This window comes from Geotrypetes seraphini, chromosome 15 (assembly GCF_902459505.1).
Source record: "Geotrypetes seraphini chromosome 15, aGeoSer1.1, whole genome shotgun sequence".
NCBI classification, from domain to species: Eukaryota; Metazoa; Chordata; class Amphibia; order Gymnophiona; family Dermophiidae; genus Geotrypetes; species Geotrypetes seraphini.
Window position 1 is genome coordinate 28,566,866 of NC_047098.1, and position 20,775 is coordinate 28,587,640.

Below are 20,775 nucleotides of genomic sequence, written 5' to 3' on the forward strand. Positions count from 1 at the left end.
TGCACAGTCTTGACTGCAAGCGTGCCCTGGCTTACTATCTTGATCGTACAAGGGCTCACCGCTTGTCCCCTCAGCTCTTCCTGACCTTCGACCCAAATCGTTTGGGTCGACCGGTCTCTAAACGGACGCTATCCAACTGGCTTGCAGCTTGCATCGCGTTCTGTTACGCTCGGGCCGGTCTGTCACTAGAAGGCGCTGTCACGGCCCACAGGGTAAGAGCTATGGCCGCTTCTGTTGCTTTCCTCCGTTCCACACCCATTGAGGAAATCTGCAAGGCGGCCACCTGGTCCTCAGTTCACACATTCACTACTCACTACTGTCTGGATGCTTTCTCCAGACGGGATGGGCACTTCGGCCAATCTGTACTCCAGAATTTATTTTCCTAATGGCCAACCATCCCTCCTCCCTCTTTGTTAGCTTGGAGGTCACCCATGCGTAAAGAATATGCTGCCTGCTTGTCCTGGGATAAAGCACAGTTACTTACCGTAACAGGTGTTATCCAGGGACAGCAGGCAGATATTCTTACGTCCCACCCTCCTCCCCGGGTTGGCTTCTTAGCTGGCTTATACTAACTGGGGACCACGCACTCCTCCGTCGGGCGGGAAGGCACTCGCGCACGCGCGGTGCGGCCAACTAGAACCTTCTAGTAAAAAGGTCCGTACCGTGGGCTCCGTCGGTGACGTCACCCATGCGTAAAGAATATCTGCCTGCTGTCCCTGGATAACACCTGTTACGGTAAGTAACTGTGCTTTATTGATATACCGGCCATCGACAAGTATCTGGTTGGTTTACAACACTAAAATTTAAGTTAAAAAATTTAAATAGAGCAATATGTGGACAGGACAAAGACAAGAACATAGACAAAATTAATTTGGGAGGTGCTGGGGAGGGGGAAGATTCAAAATTACATCGTAGTTAAAATAAAAATTAAAGGGAAGTGAGAAGGGGGAGGGAAAAAACAGGGAATGGAAGTCACTTCTTAAAAGCGGTTCTCAGTCATTGGAGAAAGGGATCTTATTTTGTATTTTGGTAAGCCTCTTGAAATAGAAAGGTTTTAAGTTTAATTTTGAATTTGCCAAGAGAGTTTTCAGGCTCTTTTCATCGCAACCTACACATTCAGGGTCTGGTTTCCATGGAGAATCCACAGTGCTTTGGTCTTTTGGCATGACTCTTGAGTACTCAGCTTTGATGAAGCGGGGATATTCTCATGTGATTGTCTCAATGTTTTTGAAGTCCAAGGAACCCTCTACTACTATGACTTCTTATGCCACAGCATAGAAGATTTTCCAGCAGTGATGTGCCAAAGACCAGATGGAGCCAGTGAGGGCTCCTATTCTGGTAGTTCTGGCTTTCCTTCAGACAGCTTTAGATAAGGGTTTGGTGGTGGCCTCCCTTAGAGTTCAAGTGGCAGGCCTTTGTGTTTTCGAGTTCATAATGATTGCAGTTCGCTGACACCTCATCCAGGTGGAACCAGACTTCTCAGAGGGGCACTTTGTTTGCGTCCTTTTTTACATCAACCTTTTCCTATGTGAAATCTTAATATTGTTCTGCAGGGTCTTGTGGAAGCCCCTTCCACTGCTAAAGGATGCTTCGCTGTTGGATCTGACGATAAAGACCATCTAGTGGCTATTATCTCCACATAGTGTATTTCAGAGCTTGTGGCTCTCCTCTGTAAAGAGCTGTTTATGCTGTTAACAGACTCGGAAGTTGTTCTCCGTACTGTTCCTTCCTTTCTGCTAAAAGTAACTTCATATTTTCATGTCAACCGTGAAGTTCATTGCTTTTTGCTCCACAGGATTGGCGCGAAAGGATCAGATCTTGTGCCGATTAGTCCTCCTCCACTTTTGGCGAAAACTAATGATTTTCATCTTTCTGATCATCTGTCCTGACGTCCCATTCTCACCGAGATAGACCAGCTTCTAAGGCTTCTGTCGTCATTGGAGCTGTATGGCCCTTTTGTTGACTTACATTGTCTGTGACGAGCAGCTACCGGTTTCTCTCAAGGCCCACTTGACAAGAATTGCTGCTGTCTCGTGGATGGAAGCTTTCAACAATTCTTCCAGGCAACATTTTGCAGGGCAGGTACTTAGTCTTCACTTCATACCTTTACCAGATTTTACCAAGTGGATATGGCGACTCGTTCTGACGCCGTTTTGGGGACATTAGTGTTGAGAAAGGTTCTTCTGTGTCTCCTTATATGATGTCATTGCTTTGGTATGTCACCTTGAATATAGAATCCGAAAGGGGCATACCAGAATGGAAGATTAGGTTCTTACCTTCAATAATCTTCTTTCTGGTAGTCCCTGGAGGATTCTATGCGACCCACCCTCTCAGTATAGACTCAGTTTTTTTTCTCAATCGCCTGTCTTTTTCCTAACTCGGTCTTTTCTCCTTTAAGGCTGAAGTATCTTCTAACCAGTAGAAGTGCCCTGGGGGGAGGGGGGAAGAATTCACTCTTATGTGAATACTATTGTTACATATGACAGGTTTCCAGTGGGTGCTCATTGCACACAGCAGGTTAGTTCTACATTGTTCCTAACTATTCTCTGTGTTGCTTGTAAGAGGTTCTCCCATGATCCCTAATTTGTTGTTGCCTTGTTCAATGTGGTGGTATGGCTTTTTGATGTAACTGTAGGGGGATCTGTCTCTCTCAGTAGTAGTAGGAAATCATGGTGAGAAAAGTGTGTAAATTTCTGCTGGTTCTGGATCGCGGGAATGGATTGGACACCTTGCATATAGAATCCTCCAGGGATTATCAAAGGTAAGAACCTAGACTTCCATTAGTCTTTAAAAAACAGCACCTGCATCACTTGTGGAGTAGATCTGGAAGGTAGCAACTTAGTTTGTGTCATGTATTTTTGTACTACTTGATTGATTTATTGGCTTTGCTAGATAGAAGCATTCAAGAAAATGTGATGGTACAAAATATTTTGTCCCTATTAAAGTACAACTTTACAGTTCCCCTAGAACAGGGGTCTGCAACCTTTAAGACATAAAGAGCCACTTGGACCCGTTTTCGAAAAGAAAAAAAAACTTGGAGCCGCAAAACCATTATAAAACAAATCTAACACTGCATATATTGTTTCTTATCTTAATGCTATATACAGGATCACTAAATTGAAAATAAAATCATTTTTCCTACCTTTGCTATTTGGTGATTTCATGAGTCTCTGGTTGCACTTTCTTCTTCTGACTGTGCATCCAATCTTTCTTCCTTTCTTTCAGCCTCCTGTATGTTTCCTCTCCTCCAGACCTCATTCTCTCCCCCAACTTTTTCTTTCTGACTCCCTGTTCCCCCTTCTTTCTGTCTCCGTGCCCTCCCCCAAGCCACTCGGTTTGCTGTCACCGCAATCGGGGAACAGCCCCCAAGCCACCGCCGTCCCAAGCTTTCCCTGCAGAAGTGTTGAGCTGACCAGCATTCCGCTCCCTGACGTCAATTCTGACGTAGGAGAGGAAGTTCCGGGCCAACAAGGCATTTCTCCTCATTCCATCCAGCCTGAGCCCCATCTCTCCTTGATCCAGCATTTCCCTTCTGTGTCTGTCAGAATTACCATTCCACCTATTTTCCAGCATCACCCTTCTTTGTGTCCATCTCACCTATATCCCTATCTCACCACTTTTTCAGAATCTTCATTTGTCTCTGTCCTTATCTTTACGCCATGTTCACCATTTGCCCTTTCAATGTCTTTATCTCCCCCCCCCCACTTTTTCAGCATTACTTCTATGTCTCTATTTCACCTCCTCTTCATGTCCCCTCTGTATCTCTATCCTTATTCAGTAGGTCCTGCTTACCCTTTCTCTTCTTTGTGTCACTATCTCCATTTTCAGCTTTCCCCCCTTTTCCTTTGTTACTGCACCCTGTAGCTAGAATCTTTCCACCCTCCCTCCACTCCGGCCCAGCCCAGTATGAAAGATTTCCTTTTGTTTCCCTCCCCTCTCCCTTTCTCTCTCTCTTCTCCTCCCTCACCCACGAGTCCTGCATCTGGCCCTCTCCCTTCTACCTGCACCTGGCAACACCCCCCTGCTCCGCGGCTCTCTTCAGCAACTCGTCAGCAGCAGTGATCAAGACAAGCTGCCGACATCGAGGCCTTCCCTCTACGAGTCCCGCCTTTGTGGAAAAAGGAAGTTGAAACAAGCGGGACTCGCAGAGGGTAGGCCCCGACGTCAGAAGCTTGTGTCGATCGCTGCTGCTGAGTTGCCGAAGAGAGCCGCGGAGCAGGGGATGTGGCCGGAAGCAGGTAGAAGGGAGAGGGAGATAGGAAGGCTGTAGATCTCCGGAGCATGACACCGACCCCGGCCAGGATGATTTCTTTTTCAGGCACCTTACAAGTCCAGCGTCGCGGCGGGAAATAGCCATGCTGAGCAGTGAGCTCAGCACTACACAGATGAAAGCCTTGCTTGCTGATTGGTCCGGCGGCACGGCGGGGCGGGGCCGCCGGACCAATCAGCAAGCAAGGCTTTCATCTGTGTATGTGCTGAGCTCACTGCTCAGCATGGCTATTTCCCGCCGCGACGCTGGACTTGTAAGGTGCATGCCTGCGTGACACACTACCGGAGCCGCAGCAAAGGTGGAAAAGAGCCGCATGCGGCTCTGGAGCCGCAGGTTGCCGACCCCCGCCCTAGAATATCGTTTTAATGTGGACAGACTTCAGCAACAGACGGAGCGCCTGCTTGAAACGTGGAGGGGCTTGCCCCTTTCCTTGATGGGGCACATATGTTTGATTAGGATGTTGTTTATCTTTCCACAGTGGCTGTATGTGCTGCAGACTCTGCCGTTGTGTTTGACAACGAAAGATTTACGCATCTTCTACAAAGGGGTTACTCGTTTTTGTTGGGCAGCAAAGAAACCACGATTGCAGCTGTCAGTTATTGGAGAATTGGAATAGGGGGGGTTAGGTTTGCCAGATGTTCGGGTCTATAATTATGTGTGTTTGTTGCGCCACTTGGGGGATTTGGTTAATGCGTCTACCCGTTACACCCCTCTGTGAGTTTTTAGCTCCCTTCGATGTGTTTGCATTACTTCATAGTCCTCGGGAGGACCTGTCCCCCTGTATCAGAACCAGTGTGATATTTTGCACATTACAAGCGGCATGGCATTGGCTTGTACGAGCCTTGGGGGAATCCCACAGTCATGGACCTCTTGCCTTTGAGGGGTAATCCAGCCTTTCCTCCGGGTAGGGAGTCCCGGGAGTATTTGTTTTGGGGAGAGAGAGGAGTACTCCGGTTAGAACACCTATTGGGGGCTGATGAGTTGTTGGCCCGTGCAGATTTGCAGGCAATGGTGGAAGATACTCGGGGAGCGCAGTTTGCGTGCCATCAAGTGGAACATTATGTGAGATCCCTCGACAGAGCACAATTGAGAAAGCATTTGGGGGCCTGACTGCGGGAGTTCTTTGCCCGGGAGGAAGGGGTATCCCTCTCAGTATATAGCATCCATGCTAGTTTGCAAGCTTTACAACCAGCTAAAGACTATCATTTGGTTCGGGGTAAATGGGAGTTGGTATTGCAGATTAATTTGAGTCACTGGGATGTCGGCCGTACCTTGCGGGTGATGCCTGGGGTGACCCCATGTGCTTGGTTGCGAGAAACATATTACAGGATGACATTTAAGGGCCTTTTATACTCGTACACAGTTATACTAGAGTGGAGGTCTGCCCACACCATTGTGACTGGGGGGACACACTTTGGGGCATGCATTTTGGTCTTGCCCTGTAATACAGCACTTTTGAAGAAGTATCATCTCTTATATGTTGGGCTTGATTGGTAGAGTTTTGCAAAGTACTCTGGCCCACTTTATATTGGATTTGCCAGAGGGTTATGGTCATTTGCATAGGGGTAATAGGGCTCTCTGTAGGAAGATGAGCCTCCTGGCCAGGAAATGTATTCTACAATATTGGATGGTCCCGGACCCTCTGGCGTTTTTGGCATTGGAGGAATCAGTTGCATCAGTTGGCTTCTTGGGAGGCAAGGGATGCGGGAGGGTCTAGGAAGCGGAAGATAGTTTACGTGAGTGTCTGGGAGCTGTATCTGCAGTCCTTAAACCCAAAGGGTCAAAGTGCGATTTTAAGATGGATGACTTGAACTGGAAGCTCAGTTCACTGGGATGATAGAGCGCTAGTGATCCATGGTGGGTTGGGGTGGGAGGGTTTTTTTGGGGAGGGTGGGTGGGGGGGATTGTATGGTTCTAGCATTTAGTTACAGGTTTATGTATTGGGGATGGTTGGGAAAGGGAGGTGGAGTGGCTACTTCAGGGCTTATCAGAGTCCAGGGTCTCAAGGGGCCATTCTGCTGACTCTGGCCTTGTTTGCCATGAGTCGAGTGAGGGGGGGTTGTTGCAGTTATGATTTCCTGAATGTACTTGATATCCAGTTACATATGATGCGTCAATATTTGTACTCTGAATCTTTTGTATTTCCGTGTATTGTTTGCATTATTGTATGCATCAATAAAAATTGTTTGAACCTAAAGTACAACTTTGGTATATTCTTTTTGTGCAGATTGATGAGGAGAAACCATATAACAACTAGAATTTACAGATGTAAGCTAAATTTCTCATTTTAGGATTACTATGGTTACTTCCTGGGTTACTTGGTTTAGAATTTTCTGCACAATTTTGTGTAATTATCCCTGCTATACAAAATGTTTAGAGTAAAATGCTGCTCTGTAGTGTTAGTCTAAATCAGTGATTCTTAAACCTGTGCTGGGGGATCCCCAGCCAGTCGGGTTTTCAAGATATCCCTAATGAATCTGCATGAGGCAGATGTTGCATGCCTGTCACCTCTGTTATATGCAAATCTGCCTCATGCAGATTCATTAGGAATATCTTAAAAACCTGATTGACTGTGGGGTCCCCCAAGACAGATTTAAGAACCTCTGGTCTAAATAATTCAATTGAGAAGTAATTAAGCCAACCAGGCATACCTTATTGTGCTTTTGAACTTGAGTTGCTGAATTTTAAATGATGAAGACTATACGTTGTATGTTTTTCAGGAAAGGAGATTATCACCGGTATCTGGCAGAATTTGCCACGGGGAATGACAGGAAGGAGGCTGCAGAGAACAGTCTGGTGGCTTACAAGGCTGCTAGTGATATAGCAATGACAGAACTTCCGCCAACACACCCAATTCGCCTAGGACTTGCTCTGAACTTCTCTGTATTCTACTATGAAATTCTGAATTCCCCTGATCGTGCCTGCAGGTAAGTTGAGCAGTTTTGTTTCTATATGGTATATGGTAAGTAAAATATGAGAAGATGACTAATTTAGTTTTTTTCATGTTAAAATTATTTCTGTAGTCAGCTTTTGGTTTTTATCTTCCTGGATTCTCCTTTCTCTAAAAGAGGCTATATTTTTATGTAATTTCATTTTCTGTGGAAGCCTAAAAATTGTGGAATCTGCCCAGAATTTGGGGCATGCCTTAAGAGCATTTCACTAGCGAGATATTAAAACTCTGCTTTCTGTTTTCTAAATGTGCAGTAACTTGCTACTGAAAAAGTAACAGCTCTGTCAGATTCATAGACTTTCACTTAGGAATGCTTTTTGAATAACATAATATTGGAGTTCAAGAAGGGATTGGACAATTTCCTGAAGGAAAAGGGGATAGAAGGGTATAGATAGAGGGTTACTAACAGGTCCTGGACCTGATGGGCCACCGCGTGAGCAGACTGCTGGGCATAATGGACCCCTGGTCTGACCCAGCAGAGGCACTGCTTATGTTCTTACCTTGATGATCAAAACAGGAAGGGGGAACTTCAAGGAGCAGAAGAACAAAGGGGAAAGTAAAAGTGATAAAAGCAAAAGGGTGTGTATCTTTGGTTTTGTATGTTAGATGTAAGTATTTAGGGGGGAGGATAGCCCCATTTTCTGTGGGGGGAGGGGCAAATCGAAATCCATATCGGGTATAGAGTTATGGTAGAGTAGAGTTGCATGATTCTGAGCTGAGAGAAATGTTGTGGGGGCTCCTACTGAACCAGCAATAAATTTCATAAAAGCAGTACTGTACAGTGGTAATTTTACTACCTGAAAAAAGTAAGGAAGTCATATCTGCAAAGCAAGGGATGAGAGAGGCAGCGGAAACACCAGCACATACAGCTAAATTGGGAAAGTTCATGCAGCAACAAACTATGCAAAAGTGCCTGCATCAGCAAAATGATACCCAGCCTTGAGAAAAGCTTGCACCTAAGTTTTCCAGTGACATTACTGGGATAAGAGAATTAAGACAACAGATTCTGACTATAATCTTTGAAACCAAGAACATAAATTGTTCTAGTGGAGCTTAAACTTGAATATGCTTGTGATGGAGGGTTGAATCAGCGCCGTTGAAGGAGCTTGAGCAGGCAGCTGTCCCACAAAATCACTGGCACTTAGAATGCAATTAAGCCACAGCACCTGGCTTCATTTGTGTGCAGTGGGTGCCTCTGAAAAGAATCCCAGACACTATAGTTATAGAAGCCCTTGTAGAGCGTGCAAAGTGCTGCTCCCATTGTAGGGCTGTTGGGGATCCCATGGAGTAGTGTGTCTCTTGCTGATATTGGACTGCAGAGAGTCCAACTAGCTACAAAAAGGAGTGCTTTTATTCATCATGAGGAGAAACGGGATGGGGGAAAGCGCCATCTTTATCACAGGCATTTGCAGAGGCTCTCAGGGAACTAATGCACAGGATGCAGAGGTAAGCCCTCCTGGGGGCCCCTTAGGTACTAAAGATATTATGGTGGGAAATATCTTAATTTCAGAAATTGTTTCTTCCAGAGTTTATTTTACTGCTGCATAAAGCCATTTTGACATGCTCTCATATACTGCAGCAATCTGATCCACCTTTCACCTGCAGATGAGGATCCTTATAATTCTAAGAAAAGATTGTTTGGCCCAAAAATTCCAGTTTATATTTGAGTATATACAGTAGTTTACTTTACTTACTAAAGTCTCTGGGGATAATTTTGGAGGGGTAGGGAATAGAGAATGACACGGGGACAATTTTTCCCCATCCCCGCGGGAACTCATTTTCTTTTGCAACAGCAGCAGATGAATCCAGAGACTAGCGGGATAGCATACATCTACCAGCAGGTGGAGATAGAGAAACTGATTAACAGATGGTACTCCTGTATCTTCAGTATGCTCTATCTCCCAGCAGGTGATGGTCGCTATTTAACTAGCTCCTGGATTCTGGCTGTGACTGGGTGATTATTTTCTCCTGTTGAGGTTTCTCTTCAGTGAGTCAGGGGGGTACAGCTGAACGGTGCCGACTTCAGGAGTTACACCTGCCCCCCCCCAAGTCCCTGCTCCACCCTTTCCTCTGGTGGATTGAGGGGTATTGATAATTCCTTAGCACAGCAGCAGATGAATCCAGAGACAAGTGGGGATAGCTCACATCGACCAGCAGGTGGAGATAGAGAAACTGATTAACAGATGGTCTTATAGACTGGCATTCCTCCTGTACATCCAGTATGCTCTATCTCCCAGCAGGGGTTCGTAGCTATTCATCTAGCTCTGGATTCTAGCTGTGCCGGGTGACTTTCTGTGAATTTTCAATTCCTCTGTTGAGACTAGTTCTCTTCCGAGAGAAAGGGGTGTCTGGCTGAGCGGTGCCAGCTTTGGGAGCTACACCTGGGCCCCCCCAGGTCCCTTCTCCACTCTCCCCTCCTGTAGATTGAGGGGTTTCCTTGGGCTCTGCATTTTTTTCTTTTCAGTGTTAAAAAAAAACAAAAAATTGTTCAGAGCCTCCCTGTGCTGTGCCTTTTGGTCAGCTTCCTGCTTGCAACTGCCAGCCATAACTTTTCATGCTGTTGTGCTGAGGGGTAGTGTTTGGGTGAGTAAAATTTGCAGGTTTGAGTGTGTCTGGTGCGGTTTGGTCGGTGCCTGGTGGTTGTTTTTTTTTGGAGGGCTGCATCGGCGGTTTTGACGGGCTTTTTCCGGTAAAAAAAAAAAATGGCGGCAGAGGCTGTGAAAGTGTTCACGGTGTGGGAAGCACAGAACACCATCGGAGCTGTGCTCTGCCCCTGTGCAGATGCGCCGGCCGAAGATTTTTTACTGCTGACGAGTGACTTGGAATTTTCCCGCGCTGGGGAGGCTCGATCGAGCTCCTCTTCCCTTGCGGTTGAGTCGACCATGCTTCAGGGCGCGCCTGTGTCTGAAGGATGTTCGGCGGCTGTTGATGCGTCGGGAGCGCTGGGGGAAGCCGCGGTTTCGCTCCACTGCGCGGGGCAGGCCGTGCTGGCGGGATTTGGGCTGGGCTCATTTTCACCGGAGTTTATCATGATGATGCACCGTGCCTTTGTCTTGCAGAGCTCTCAGCCTGCTCAGACGGTGCATTTGAATATTCCTTTACTGCCTGCTCCTACTACTACTACTACTTCTACTGGTGCTGCTCCTTTTCATACTGTTTCCCCTCCAGTGCAGTCTCAGGCGGCGAAGTAACGCAGACTTGCGGATGAGGGGGATCCTGCCCCAGTCTCCCCCTTATCTCTGACTCTTCCTGAGTTGCTGGAGGAAGGTGAGGTGCTGGAATTGGACGCGGAGGAGCCGCCAGGTAGGGACGTGGATGATCCTTCCGCGCGCCGCTTTTTCATAGGGAAGAACTTTCCTCTTTAATTTCTAAGGCTTTGCAAGGATTGAACATCTCGCAGAAGGATCCACAGGTTTCTGGGTCCGCGAACCCCCTTTTGGCAGGGACGCGAAAGCCGCCTAGATCCTTTCCGGTTCATGAAGCCATGCAGGAGCTGATCGCGACGCAATTGCCCAGGGTTGACGCGTTGGTGGCCGCGGTCACCAAAAAGACTACCTTGCCGGTGGAGGGGGGTGTTGCGCTAAAGGATGTCTAGGATAGAAAGATTGAATCTTCGCTTAAGATGTCCTTTGAAGTGGCAGCAGTCACCTTTCAAGCCACGGTTTGCAGTTCTTATGCTGCGCGTGCATGTCTGCAATGGTCTCAACTGAAGGCAGATAACATGATGGAGTCCGGGGGTTCTGCCCCCTCGGAAGTGGGTGATCTGGAGTCTGGTCTGGCGTATTTGGCGGATGCCTTGTATGATATTATTCGTGCTTCTGCCAAACAAATGTCTTTTTCTGTAGTTTCTCGCAGGTCTTTGTGGCTCCGTAATTGGGCGGCGGATGCGGCATCCAAGCTTCGGCTCGTGAAACTTCCTTTTAAAGGTCGTCTCTTGTTTGGGGAAGATTTGGATGGGTTGGTGAAGGATTTTGGTGATACCAAGACACAGCGGTTAACAGAGGACAGGCCTAGACCCCCTTTGAAATCCTCGGCTGCCAGACCTCGCTTCAGGGATGTTAAGAGATATAGGCCAGGTAAGCCGTCCTTTCAGCCCGCTTACGGTTCCTTCGCTAATTCGAGACCTAGATTTCCACAAAAGAGTTCCTTTCATGCAGCAAAACCCCCGACAGTTCAGCCAGCCCGTGCTCCAGCAAATCGCAATCCACAATGACGGGGTCTTGGCTCCCTCCGCCATTCCCTTGGGGGGGGCGGCTGTCTGCCTTTCTTGCGGAGTGGGCCAAGATAACATTGGATCAGTGGGTTTTGGACATTATTGGACAGTAAATAAACGCAGGAGAAACAAAAGACCCCAATGGTTCAGTAAAGAAATTTCAGACCTAGTTAAACAGAAAAAAGACGCATTTATCACCTACAAACACTTAGGCAGAGAGAGGGCAAAAGAGGACTATCTAGAGAGATCTAAAGCTGTCAAAACAGCAGTCAGAGAGGCCAAACTCCGAATGGAGGAAGAGCTAGCACGGAAAATTAAGAAAGGGGATAAATCTTTCTTCAGCTATATTAGCGACAGGAAAAGAAATAAAGATGGGATAGTACGCCTGAAGAAATCGGACGGTAACTTTGCGGAATCAGATTCTGAGAAGGCAGAACTACTAAACCAATACTTCTGTTCAGTGTTCACCCGCGAAATGCCGGGAGCTGGTCCACAGCTGCAGAAAGGAGATAACCAGAAAGACCCATTTCAAGATTTCGAATTTACGCCCAGTAGCTTCTACGAAGAACTATCAAGACTCAAAGTAAACAAAGCCATGGGACCGGATAACCTACATCCCAGAATGCTCAGGGAGTTAAGGGAAGTCCTGGCTGAACCATTATCTGTTCTTTTCAATCTTTCCCTAAGCGCAGGAAAAGTCCCCTTGGATTGGAAAACCGCTAATGTAATCCCACTCCACAAGAAGGGCTGCAGGACAGAGACAGCAAACTACAGACCAGTGAGTCTCACGTCTATAGTGTGTAAACTCATGGAAACACTGATCAAACAGAATATTGACACAATCCTAGACGAAAAAAAACTGCGTGATCCACACCAACACGGGTTCACCCAGGGAAGATCCTGCCAATCTAATCTGATTAGCTTTTTTGACTGGGTTACTAGACAACTGGACGCTGGAGAGTCACTGGACGTGGTATACTTGGACTTCAGTAAAGCATTTGATAGTGTCCCTCATCGAAGATTACTGAACAAGCTGAAATCGATAGGATTAGGAGACACTCTAACTACATGGATGGGGATTGGCTGAGCAGTAGACTTCAGAAGGTGGTGGTGAACGGTACCCCATCCGAAGCATCAGAAGTGATCAGTGGTCCTGGGCCCGATTCTATTCAACTTATTCATAAGAGATATGACGCGGGGACTTAGAGGAAGGGTATCACTGTTCGCCGACGCCGCCAAACTTTGCAACATAGTAGGCAGAAGCTTGTTACCTGATATGACACACGACCTACTGCTTCTGGAACAATGGTCGACTACTTGGCAGCTAGGATTCAATGCTAAAAAATGCAAGATAATGCACCTGGGTAAGAGAAACCAGCGCAGAACTTATGTACTAAATGGTGAGACCTTGGTTAGGACCACGGCGGAACGCGATCTAGGAGTGATCATTAGTGAGGACATGAAGGTTGCCAATCAAGTGGAGAAGGCTACCTCCAGGGCAAGACAAATGATGGGATGTATCCGCAGAGGTTTTGTCAGCAGGAGACCTGAAGTTATGATGCCGTTGTACAGAGCCATGGTGAGGCCTCACTTGGAGTACTGTGTTCAGTTTTGGAGACCACATTACCGAAAGGATGTGCTGAGGATCGAGTCGGTGCAGCGAGCGGTCACCAGGATGGTCTTGGGGCTCAGGGATCTCACGTATGAAGAAAGACTAAAGAAATTGTGGCTGTACTCACTTGAGGAAAGAAGAGAACGGGGAGATATGATTGAAACGTATAAGTACATCATGGGACGCATCGAGACAGAAGAGGATATCTTCTGGCTCATGGGACCCTCAACCACCAGAGGACATCCACTGAAAGTCAGGGGAGGGAAGTTTCATGGAGACTCCAGGAAGTACTTCTTCACCGAAAGAGTGGTGGATCATTGGAACAGACTCCCACTCTAGGTGATAGAGGCCAGCAGCGTGACGGATTTTAAGAGAAAATGGGATACTCATGTGGGATCGTTAAGGGAGTAAACTCAGGGGGGAGGGATACTTGGAATGGGCAGACTTGGTGGGCTATAGCCCTTTTCTGTCGCTTTTTTCTATGTTTCTATTCGAGATGGTTACAAGTTAGATTTCCTCTCCTGTCGCCGATTCTTTCTTGGTATCCCTGTACAATGGGGCGGCCAAAAGAGACTCGGTATGCCTAACTCGTCAAGTGCTTCTGGATCTAGGGGCGGTGGTGCCGGTCCCCCCTGAGGAGGTAGGTCTCGGCAGGTATTCCATTTACTTCATTGTGCTCAAGAAAGGGGGGTCGGTCAGACCTGTGCTGGATCTCAAGAGGGTCAACAAATTTCTCAGGGTTCAACATTTCCGTATGAAGATGGTTCGCTCAGTTATTGCAGCGGTTCAACCAGGGGAGTTCCTCACTTCCCTCGATCTCAGAGGCGTACCTCCATATTCCGATCTGGCCTCCGCATCAGAAGTTTCTTCGGTTTGCGATCCTAGGCCAACATTATTAGTTTCGGGCGCTGCCCTTTGGTCTCACCACGGCTCCCCGCACTTTTTCAAAGGTGATGGTGGTTGTGGCGGCATTTCTACGCAAAGAAGGGATTCGTGTGCACCCTTACTTGGACGACTGGTTGATCTGCGCCTCTTCCAGGCAGGAGAGTTTGTCGATTAAACAGAAAGTGATATCTCTCCTTCAGTCTTTGGGGTGGGTCATCAACTTTCTCAAGAGCTCTCTGTCCCCGTCCCAGTCATTGGAACATCTGGACGTGCGGTTCGACACTTGTCTGGAGAAAGTGTTTCTACCCCGGGACCGGGGAGAGAAGTTGCAGTCTCAGGTTCGTCTGCTTCTCCGGTCGTCCAGACTTCGGGTTTGGGATTATGTACAGGTTCTGGGCTCGAAGGTGGCGGCTCTGGAGGTGTTTCTCTGGGCTCGGTTCCACATGAGGCCGTTGCAGAAGTCACTTCTTTCCTGGTGGTCTCCGGTGTCTCAGGACTAGATCGGCGTCTCCAGTTGAGTCCTCGGGCGTCCCTCAGCATGCAGTGGTGGCTCAGCGAGGTCAATCTGTTCAGGGGCATGCTGCTTGCGATGCCGGATTGGGTCGTGATTACGACAGATGCCAGTCTTCTGGGCTGGGGAGCCCAGTGCCTTCAGGCCTCGGCGCAGGGTATTTGGTCTCAGGAGGAGGATCAATATGCTGGAGTTGAGGGCGATCAGGCTTGCGCTTCAAGCGTTTCAGTCCTTGGTTCAGGACCGTCCTACCAGGGTCTTTTCGGACAGTGTCACGGCAGTGGTGTATATCAACCGGCAGGGGGGTACCCGAAGTTCTCAGTTGGCCGACGAGGCGATGGTTCTGTTTCGATGGGCGGAGGTTCATGTTCCTCTTCTCTCGGCGGCGCACATTGCGGGTCACGAAAACGTTCAGGCGGACTTCCTCAGCAGAGATCTTCTAGATCCAGGCGAATGGGAGCTGTCCGCTCGGGCGTTCGATCTGCTGGTCCAGCGGTGGGGTCTTCCGGAGATGGATCTCATGGCCTCGTTCCGCAATGCGAAGCTTCCTCGGTTCTTCAGCAGACGCAAGGAACGAGAGTTGGAAGGAGTGGACGCATTGGCTCTTCCGTGGCCTCCGGGTTGCCTTCTTTGTGTTCCCTTCTTGGCCGATGATAGGTCGGGTGTTGCACCGCATATCTCTCTTTCCGGGCAGGGTGATCCTAGTGGCTCCGGATTGGCCGCGTCGACCGTGGTACGTGGACCTGATTCAGCTGTCGGCAGGCAATCGGCTGACATTCCCGGTGACTCCGGACTTACTGACTCAGGGTCCGATCTCCATGGAAAATCCGTCCCACTTTGGTCTTATGGCCTGGCTCTTGAACGGTCGCGGCTAAGACGTAGGGGCTATTCTGAGCAGGTTATTTCCACTCTTCTTCAAGCCAAAAAGATTTCTACCTCTGCCTCCTATGCTAGAGTCTGGAGAGTTTTCGAGTCTTGGTGTAGGGCGCAGGGTCTTTCGCCCTTCCAGGCGTCTCTGTTGGCTATTCTTTCCTTTCTGCAGGAGGGCGTCGCCAAAGGGTTGGCCTATAATTCCCTGAATGTTCAGGTGGCGACCATTGCTTGTTACAGGGGCCGGGTTTCTCGTTCTGCGCTAGCGTCTCAACCTGATGTGGTGCAATTCCTAAAAGGGGTTCACCATATTCGGCCTCCTGTAAAGAGAACCTGTCCCGAGTGGAGTCTTAAACTTGTCCTTGGGGGGTTGCAGGCGGCACCCTTTGAGCCTTTTTCTAATGCTACTCTGAAGAATGTCACATTGAAAACTGTGTTTTTGGTGGCTATGGCTTCAGCCAGACGGGTGTCGGAGTTGCAGGCGTTGTCTTGCAGAGATCCTTTTTTGCGCATTTCGGATGCTGGGGTGTCTCTTCGGACGGTGCCGTCCTTTCTGCCTAAGGTGGTTTCTTCCTTTCATGTGAACCAGTGTTTATTCCTCCCGGCCTTTCGGCGGGAGGATTGGGGGGAGCGCTTCTCTTCATTGCGTTTCCTGGATGTGCACAGGATTGTTCTTCATTATTTGGAGGTGACTAACGACTTTCGCCAGCTGGAACAAAGGTATGGCTGCATCTAAGGCTTCCATTGCTCGTTGGGTCAAAGAACGATTGCTTCGGCGTACTTGTTAGCGGGGAAGCGGTTGCTGGAGCAGCTTCGTGCTCATTCGACTCAAGGGTTGGCTGCGTCTTGGGCGGAGTCCCGAGGTCTTTCCTTGGAGGAGATTTGTCATGCGGCTACTTGGTCTTCTGGGAATACCTTTTCAAAACATTACCGGTTGAATGTGGCAGCCCTTGCGGAGGCTAGTTTTGGCGCTTCGGTTATTGCGGAGGCGGCGTTAGCTTCCCACCCAGTTTGAGTTTTGCTTTGCTACATCCCACTTGTCTCTGGATTCATCTGCTGCTGTGCTAAGGAAGGAAAAATTATGTTCTTACCTGTTAATTTTCTTTCCTTTAGGAGCAGCAGATGAATCCAGAGCCCCACCCTTTCTGTGGACGGTCAGTTGGTTTCTGTGTGGCGCACTTCAGTTGGGTTATTGTTGGTAGTTGTGTTCTGTATTTTCCTATTTGTGTTTCGCTACTAGAAAGAAGTTTTTTGGATGCTCATTTTCCTATATCTGGATGCTTGGGCAAGGAGCATTACTGGATGTACAGGAGGAATGCCAGTGTATAAGACCACCTGTTAATCAGTTTCTCTATCTCCACCTGCTGGTCGATGTGAGCTATCCCCACTTGTCTCTGGATTCTCTGCTGCTCCTAAAGGAAAGAAAATGAACAGGTAAGAACATAATTTTTCCTTCTCTCAATTTTTCTTCTTTCCCAATTAAAAAAAAAGAGAGAACAATGTTGTTGTAGCTGGACTGTTCTTTTCTGACAGTCTACAGTCTACAACTACCAGTCTTATCAATTTTCCTGTCAGTTCGGGTAAGAGGACTTTTATTTTTACTTTTGTTTCTCGTTTCTGCTGGTTTAGACAACTTTTCTGTCAGTGCGGGTAAGAACACTTTCAGTTTTAGCTTTATTCATTGTGTTTGCCGGTTTGTGTCCGAGTTCGTACGAGAGACGTTTCATTTTTCACGGTTTATGCTGTCTGCCGGTTTATCTCTCTTATGTGAGGTACTTTGTGTGGGCTGTACGAGTTTACGTTGAAAGCATGGCAGCAGAGGCAGTACAAAGGTGTTCGTGCTGTGGGAGGCACTGAACACCATCGGACCTCCATGTGGACCGTTGAACAAAAGCTAAGGGGAAGAAATTTCTCATCATGACGGTTACACTGCTTTTTCCCGCACAGTTGTCAGCGCAACCCAGCTTCTCTTCATGTGAGGTGAGGCACTGTAGTTAGAGCAAACTGCACTTGGGGGCAGTGTGTTTTGGCTGCTACGCTGCTACTTTGGCATGGTGTCGGCAGACCTGGGCCTTACCCATTTGCAGGAGGCGCGTGGGGGTGTTATTTACATGCAACAGTGCCGTTGCATTGGAGCTCTTCTGCTTCTCCGGGGCGGCATTGATTACAGGTACCGCAGAATCTCTAGCATCCCTAGTGTTGTAAATGATAGGGAAGGCTTTGATGTTACTGCTGCAGGTGGGCTCAGTGGGTTCTTTGGCTCTCCTGAGTTGGAATTTGAGTCACAGCACATTCTTATTCGTTGTGGCCCATTCTGATCTGCCTGAGGGCATTTTCGAGGGAAACTCGGTACTGTTCCCTGCTCCCAGTTACTGCTTCTTTCTGGACTGTGTCAGCAGAAAGCAGAGCACTGCGGAGTGCGATCAGAGGTAAGAGAGTCCTCTGTTTAGGGGTATCTCTTCCTCTCTCCCAGGGTCCATGCATGGCAAGGATATACAGAATTGCATAATTTCATGCTTCTTTGTTCATCTGTGCAGAACTGCATGCGTCTGGTGGCGCTATTGTATTCATTACTAGTGGTATTAGTAGGAGCTTTGGGATTGGAACAGTTTTTGATGGCAAAGCAAGGTGACCTGGTGGAAATTATCCGCTTATTGTCGGTGGGAATAACTTTCTTTATTTCTAATGCTTTTCATGTTCCTACGCTGTTGCACAAGCCTTTACGGCGTCCCCCCTTTCATGACAAATGCTACTCAGCTCCAATTCTTTCTATAGCTGCGCAGCATGCAGGCTCTCTTTTCAAATCTGGCCCATAATTGAGGAAGTCTGAGTGGCGATGCTGGCAACTATTGTATTTGATATCTCTCCATTGGATTGATAGTGCCTAACTCTGGACACACGAACCTGGCATTGCAGCAGTGTCCCAGATGGCCTCTTTACCGGTTTCTATTCAAGAAATTTGTCAAATGATCTCACTAATCCTGATTGACCCTCCACAGATCCCAACACATACTTCATCTATTAACTATGTATTCTCCCTGAAAATGCCCAGGCTAATTCTTGTTGTAAGGCACCTAGACCTGAAAGGTATTGGCGGGATAGGAGACATCAATTTGATATAATATCATAATGGAGGGGTGGCAATCACGGATTCACTGACTTGGAAGTTAGATTCTTCCTTTGGATTTTTTGGGGGGTTTGTGTTCTTACTGTTGTAGGTGGCGAAGTGCAGCTCTTATGCCTTTGGACGGCGGAGGCTTTTCTAGCTTACGTATAGTGCGCTTTTCCTTTTAGGGCCGTATGTGTGGGACAAGATTTGGACAAGTTCCTTTCAGTCCCCTCCATCATGCCTATATTTTCCGGTATAGACCGGGTAGGCCCTTTTATTCTCCTAGTTGTAGTAATTCTTTCACCGCTAAAGCTATATTTAGCGCAGGAGAGTTATTTTCTTGTCTCCTTCTGCTAGCTCCTTAGGACTTCTCAAAATTGGACTTTGTATATAATTCAGGATGATGGCTACTTTGAATCCTCTTTTCCTCTCACAGATTCTTTTCTGGGGGCACTGTATATTTTGAGGTTCATACATTGATTCAAATGGGGGAGTTCTTTCCAACGCTCAATCTCAAATAAGATTGCTTACATATTCCCATTTGGGCACCGTATCAGCGGTATCTTCGCTTTGACACCTTTGGCCAGGCAATATCACTTTCGGCAGATGCCATTTGTCCTAGCCATGGCTCCAAGGACAGGTTCAAAAGTGATAGTAGTGGTTGTGGCATTTCATCGCAAAGGGGGACTCAAGTACATCCTTCCTCGTCTAGTTAATTCAGGTGTCTTCCAGATAGGTCAGGTTAGCTGTGCCACAAACGAGTGATTTATCTATTTCAATCTTTGTATTCCCAAAGAACTCTCTTATCCTGTGATAGTCATTGGAACATCTCGTGGGGTTGTTCGACGTGCAGGGTGACCACTTATATTCTCAGATTTGTTCTTTTTCTTCAGTCACTCAGACTTAGAGTATGGGCTTATATACAGGTTCTAGAATCCATTCTGAAAATGGGGCCTTCGGCTGGATTTCACATCAGCACGCAGAAGCAGTACCAATAGTGCTCAGCTTCGGTGCCGATAGTGCCAGTGTAGGAAGGCTGCACCTGTAGGGTCTCATGGACTCCTTAACCATAGTTCAGTATAAGTTGGTGGCTCAGCGAACTGATTTCTTCAAAGGCGGGCAGTGATCATCAATGAGCTATCTTATAGAAACATAGAAACATAGAAATAGACGGCAGATAAGGGCCCACGGCCCATCTAGTCTGCCCACATTAATGTCCCTCCCCTACCTTTGCCCTGTGAATAGATCCCATGTGCCGATCCCATTTGGCCTTAAAATCAGGCACGCTGCTGGCCTCAATCACCTGTAGTGGAAGACTATTCCAGCGATCAACCACACTTTCAGTGAAAAAGAATTTCCTGGTGTCACCTCGTAGTTTCCCGCCCCTGATTTTCAACGGATGCCCTCTTGTTGTCGTGGGACCCTTGAAAAAGAAGATATCTTCCTCCGCCTCGATGCGGCCCGTAAGATACTTGAACGTCTCGATCATGCCCCCCTCTCTCTGCGCTCCTCGAGCGAGTATAACTGTAATTTGTCAAGCCGTTTTTCGTATGGTAGATCCTTGAGTCCCGAGACCATCCGGGTGGCCATTCTTTGCACCGACTCCAGTCTCAGCACATCCTTGCGATAATGCGGCCTCCAGAATTGCACACAGTATTCCAGGTGGGGCCTCACCATGGATCTATACAATGGCATAATGACTTCCGCCTTACGACTGACGAAACCCCTTCTTATGCAGCCCATGATTTGTCTTGCCTTGGACGAAGCCTGCTCCACTTGATTGGCAGACTTCATGTCCTCACTGACGATTACCCCCAAGTCTCGTTCTGCTACCGTTTTTGCTAGGATCTCGCCATTAAGGGTATAAGACTTGCATGGATTCTGGCTGCCCAGGTGCATAACTTTGCATTTTTTGGCATTGAAGTTGAGTTGCCATGTCCTAGACCAGGGGTCTGCAACCTTTAAGACATAAAGAGCCACTTGGACCCGTTTTCGAAAAGAAAAAAAAACTTGGAGCCGCAAAACCATTATAAAACAAATCTAACACTGCATATATTGTTTCTTATCTTAATGCTATATACAGGATCACTAAATTGAAAATAAAATCATTTTTCCTACCTTTGCTATTTGGTGATTTCATGAGTCTCTGGTTGCACTTTCTTCTTCTGACTGTGCATCCAATCTTTCTTCCTTTCTTTCAGCCTCCTGTATGTTTCCTCTCCTCCAGACCCCATTCTCTCCCCCAACTTTTTCTTTCTGTCTCCCTGTTCCCCCTTCTTTCTGTCTCCGTGCCCTCCCCCAAGCCACTCGGTTTGCTGCCACCGCAATCGGGGAACAGCCCCCAAGCCACCGCCG

General features: G+C 47.7%; 1 protein-coding gene across 2 annotated transcripts in view; it reads left to right on the forward strand.

Moving 5' to 3' along the window:
• The window catches only part of YWHAE (tyrosine 3-monooxygenase/tryptophan 5-monooxygenase activation protein epsilon), a 110,103-nt gene that overhangs the window by 73,650 nt on the left and 15,678 nt on the right, over positions 1-20,775 (forward strand). For both annotated transcript variants that reach the window (XM_033921750.1, XM_033921751.1), the window contains exon 4: positions 6,991-7,197. In XM_033921750.1, the coding sequence (XP_033777641.1) occupies positions 6,991-7,197 (207 nt within the window). The remainder of the gene's footprint in view (positions 1-6,990; positions 7,198-20,775) is intronic.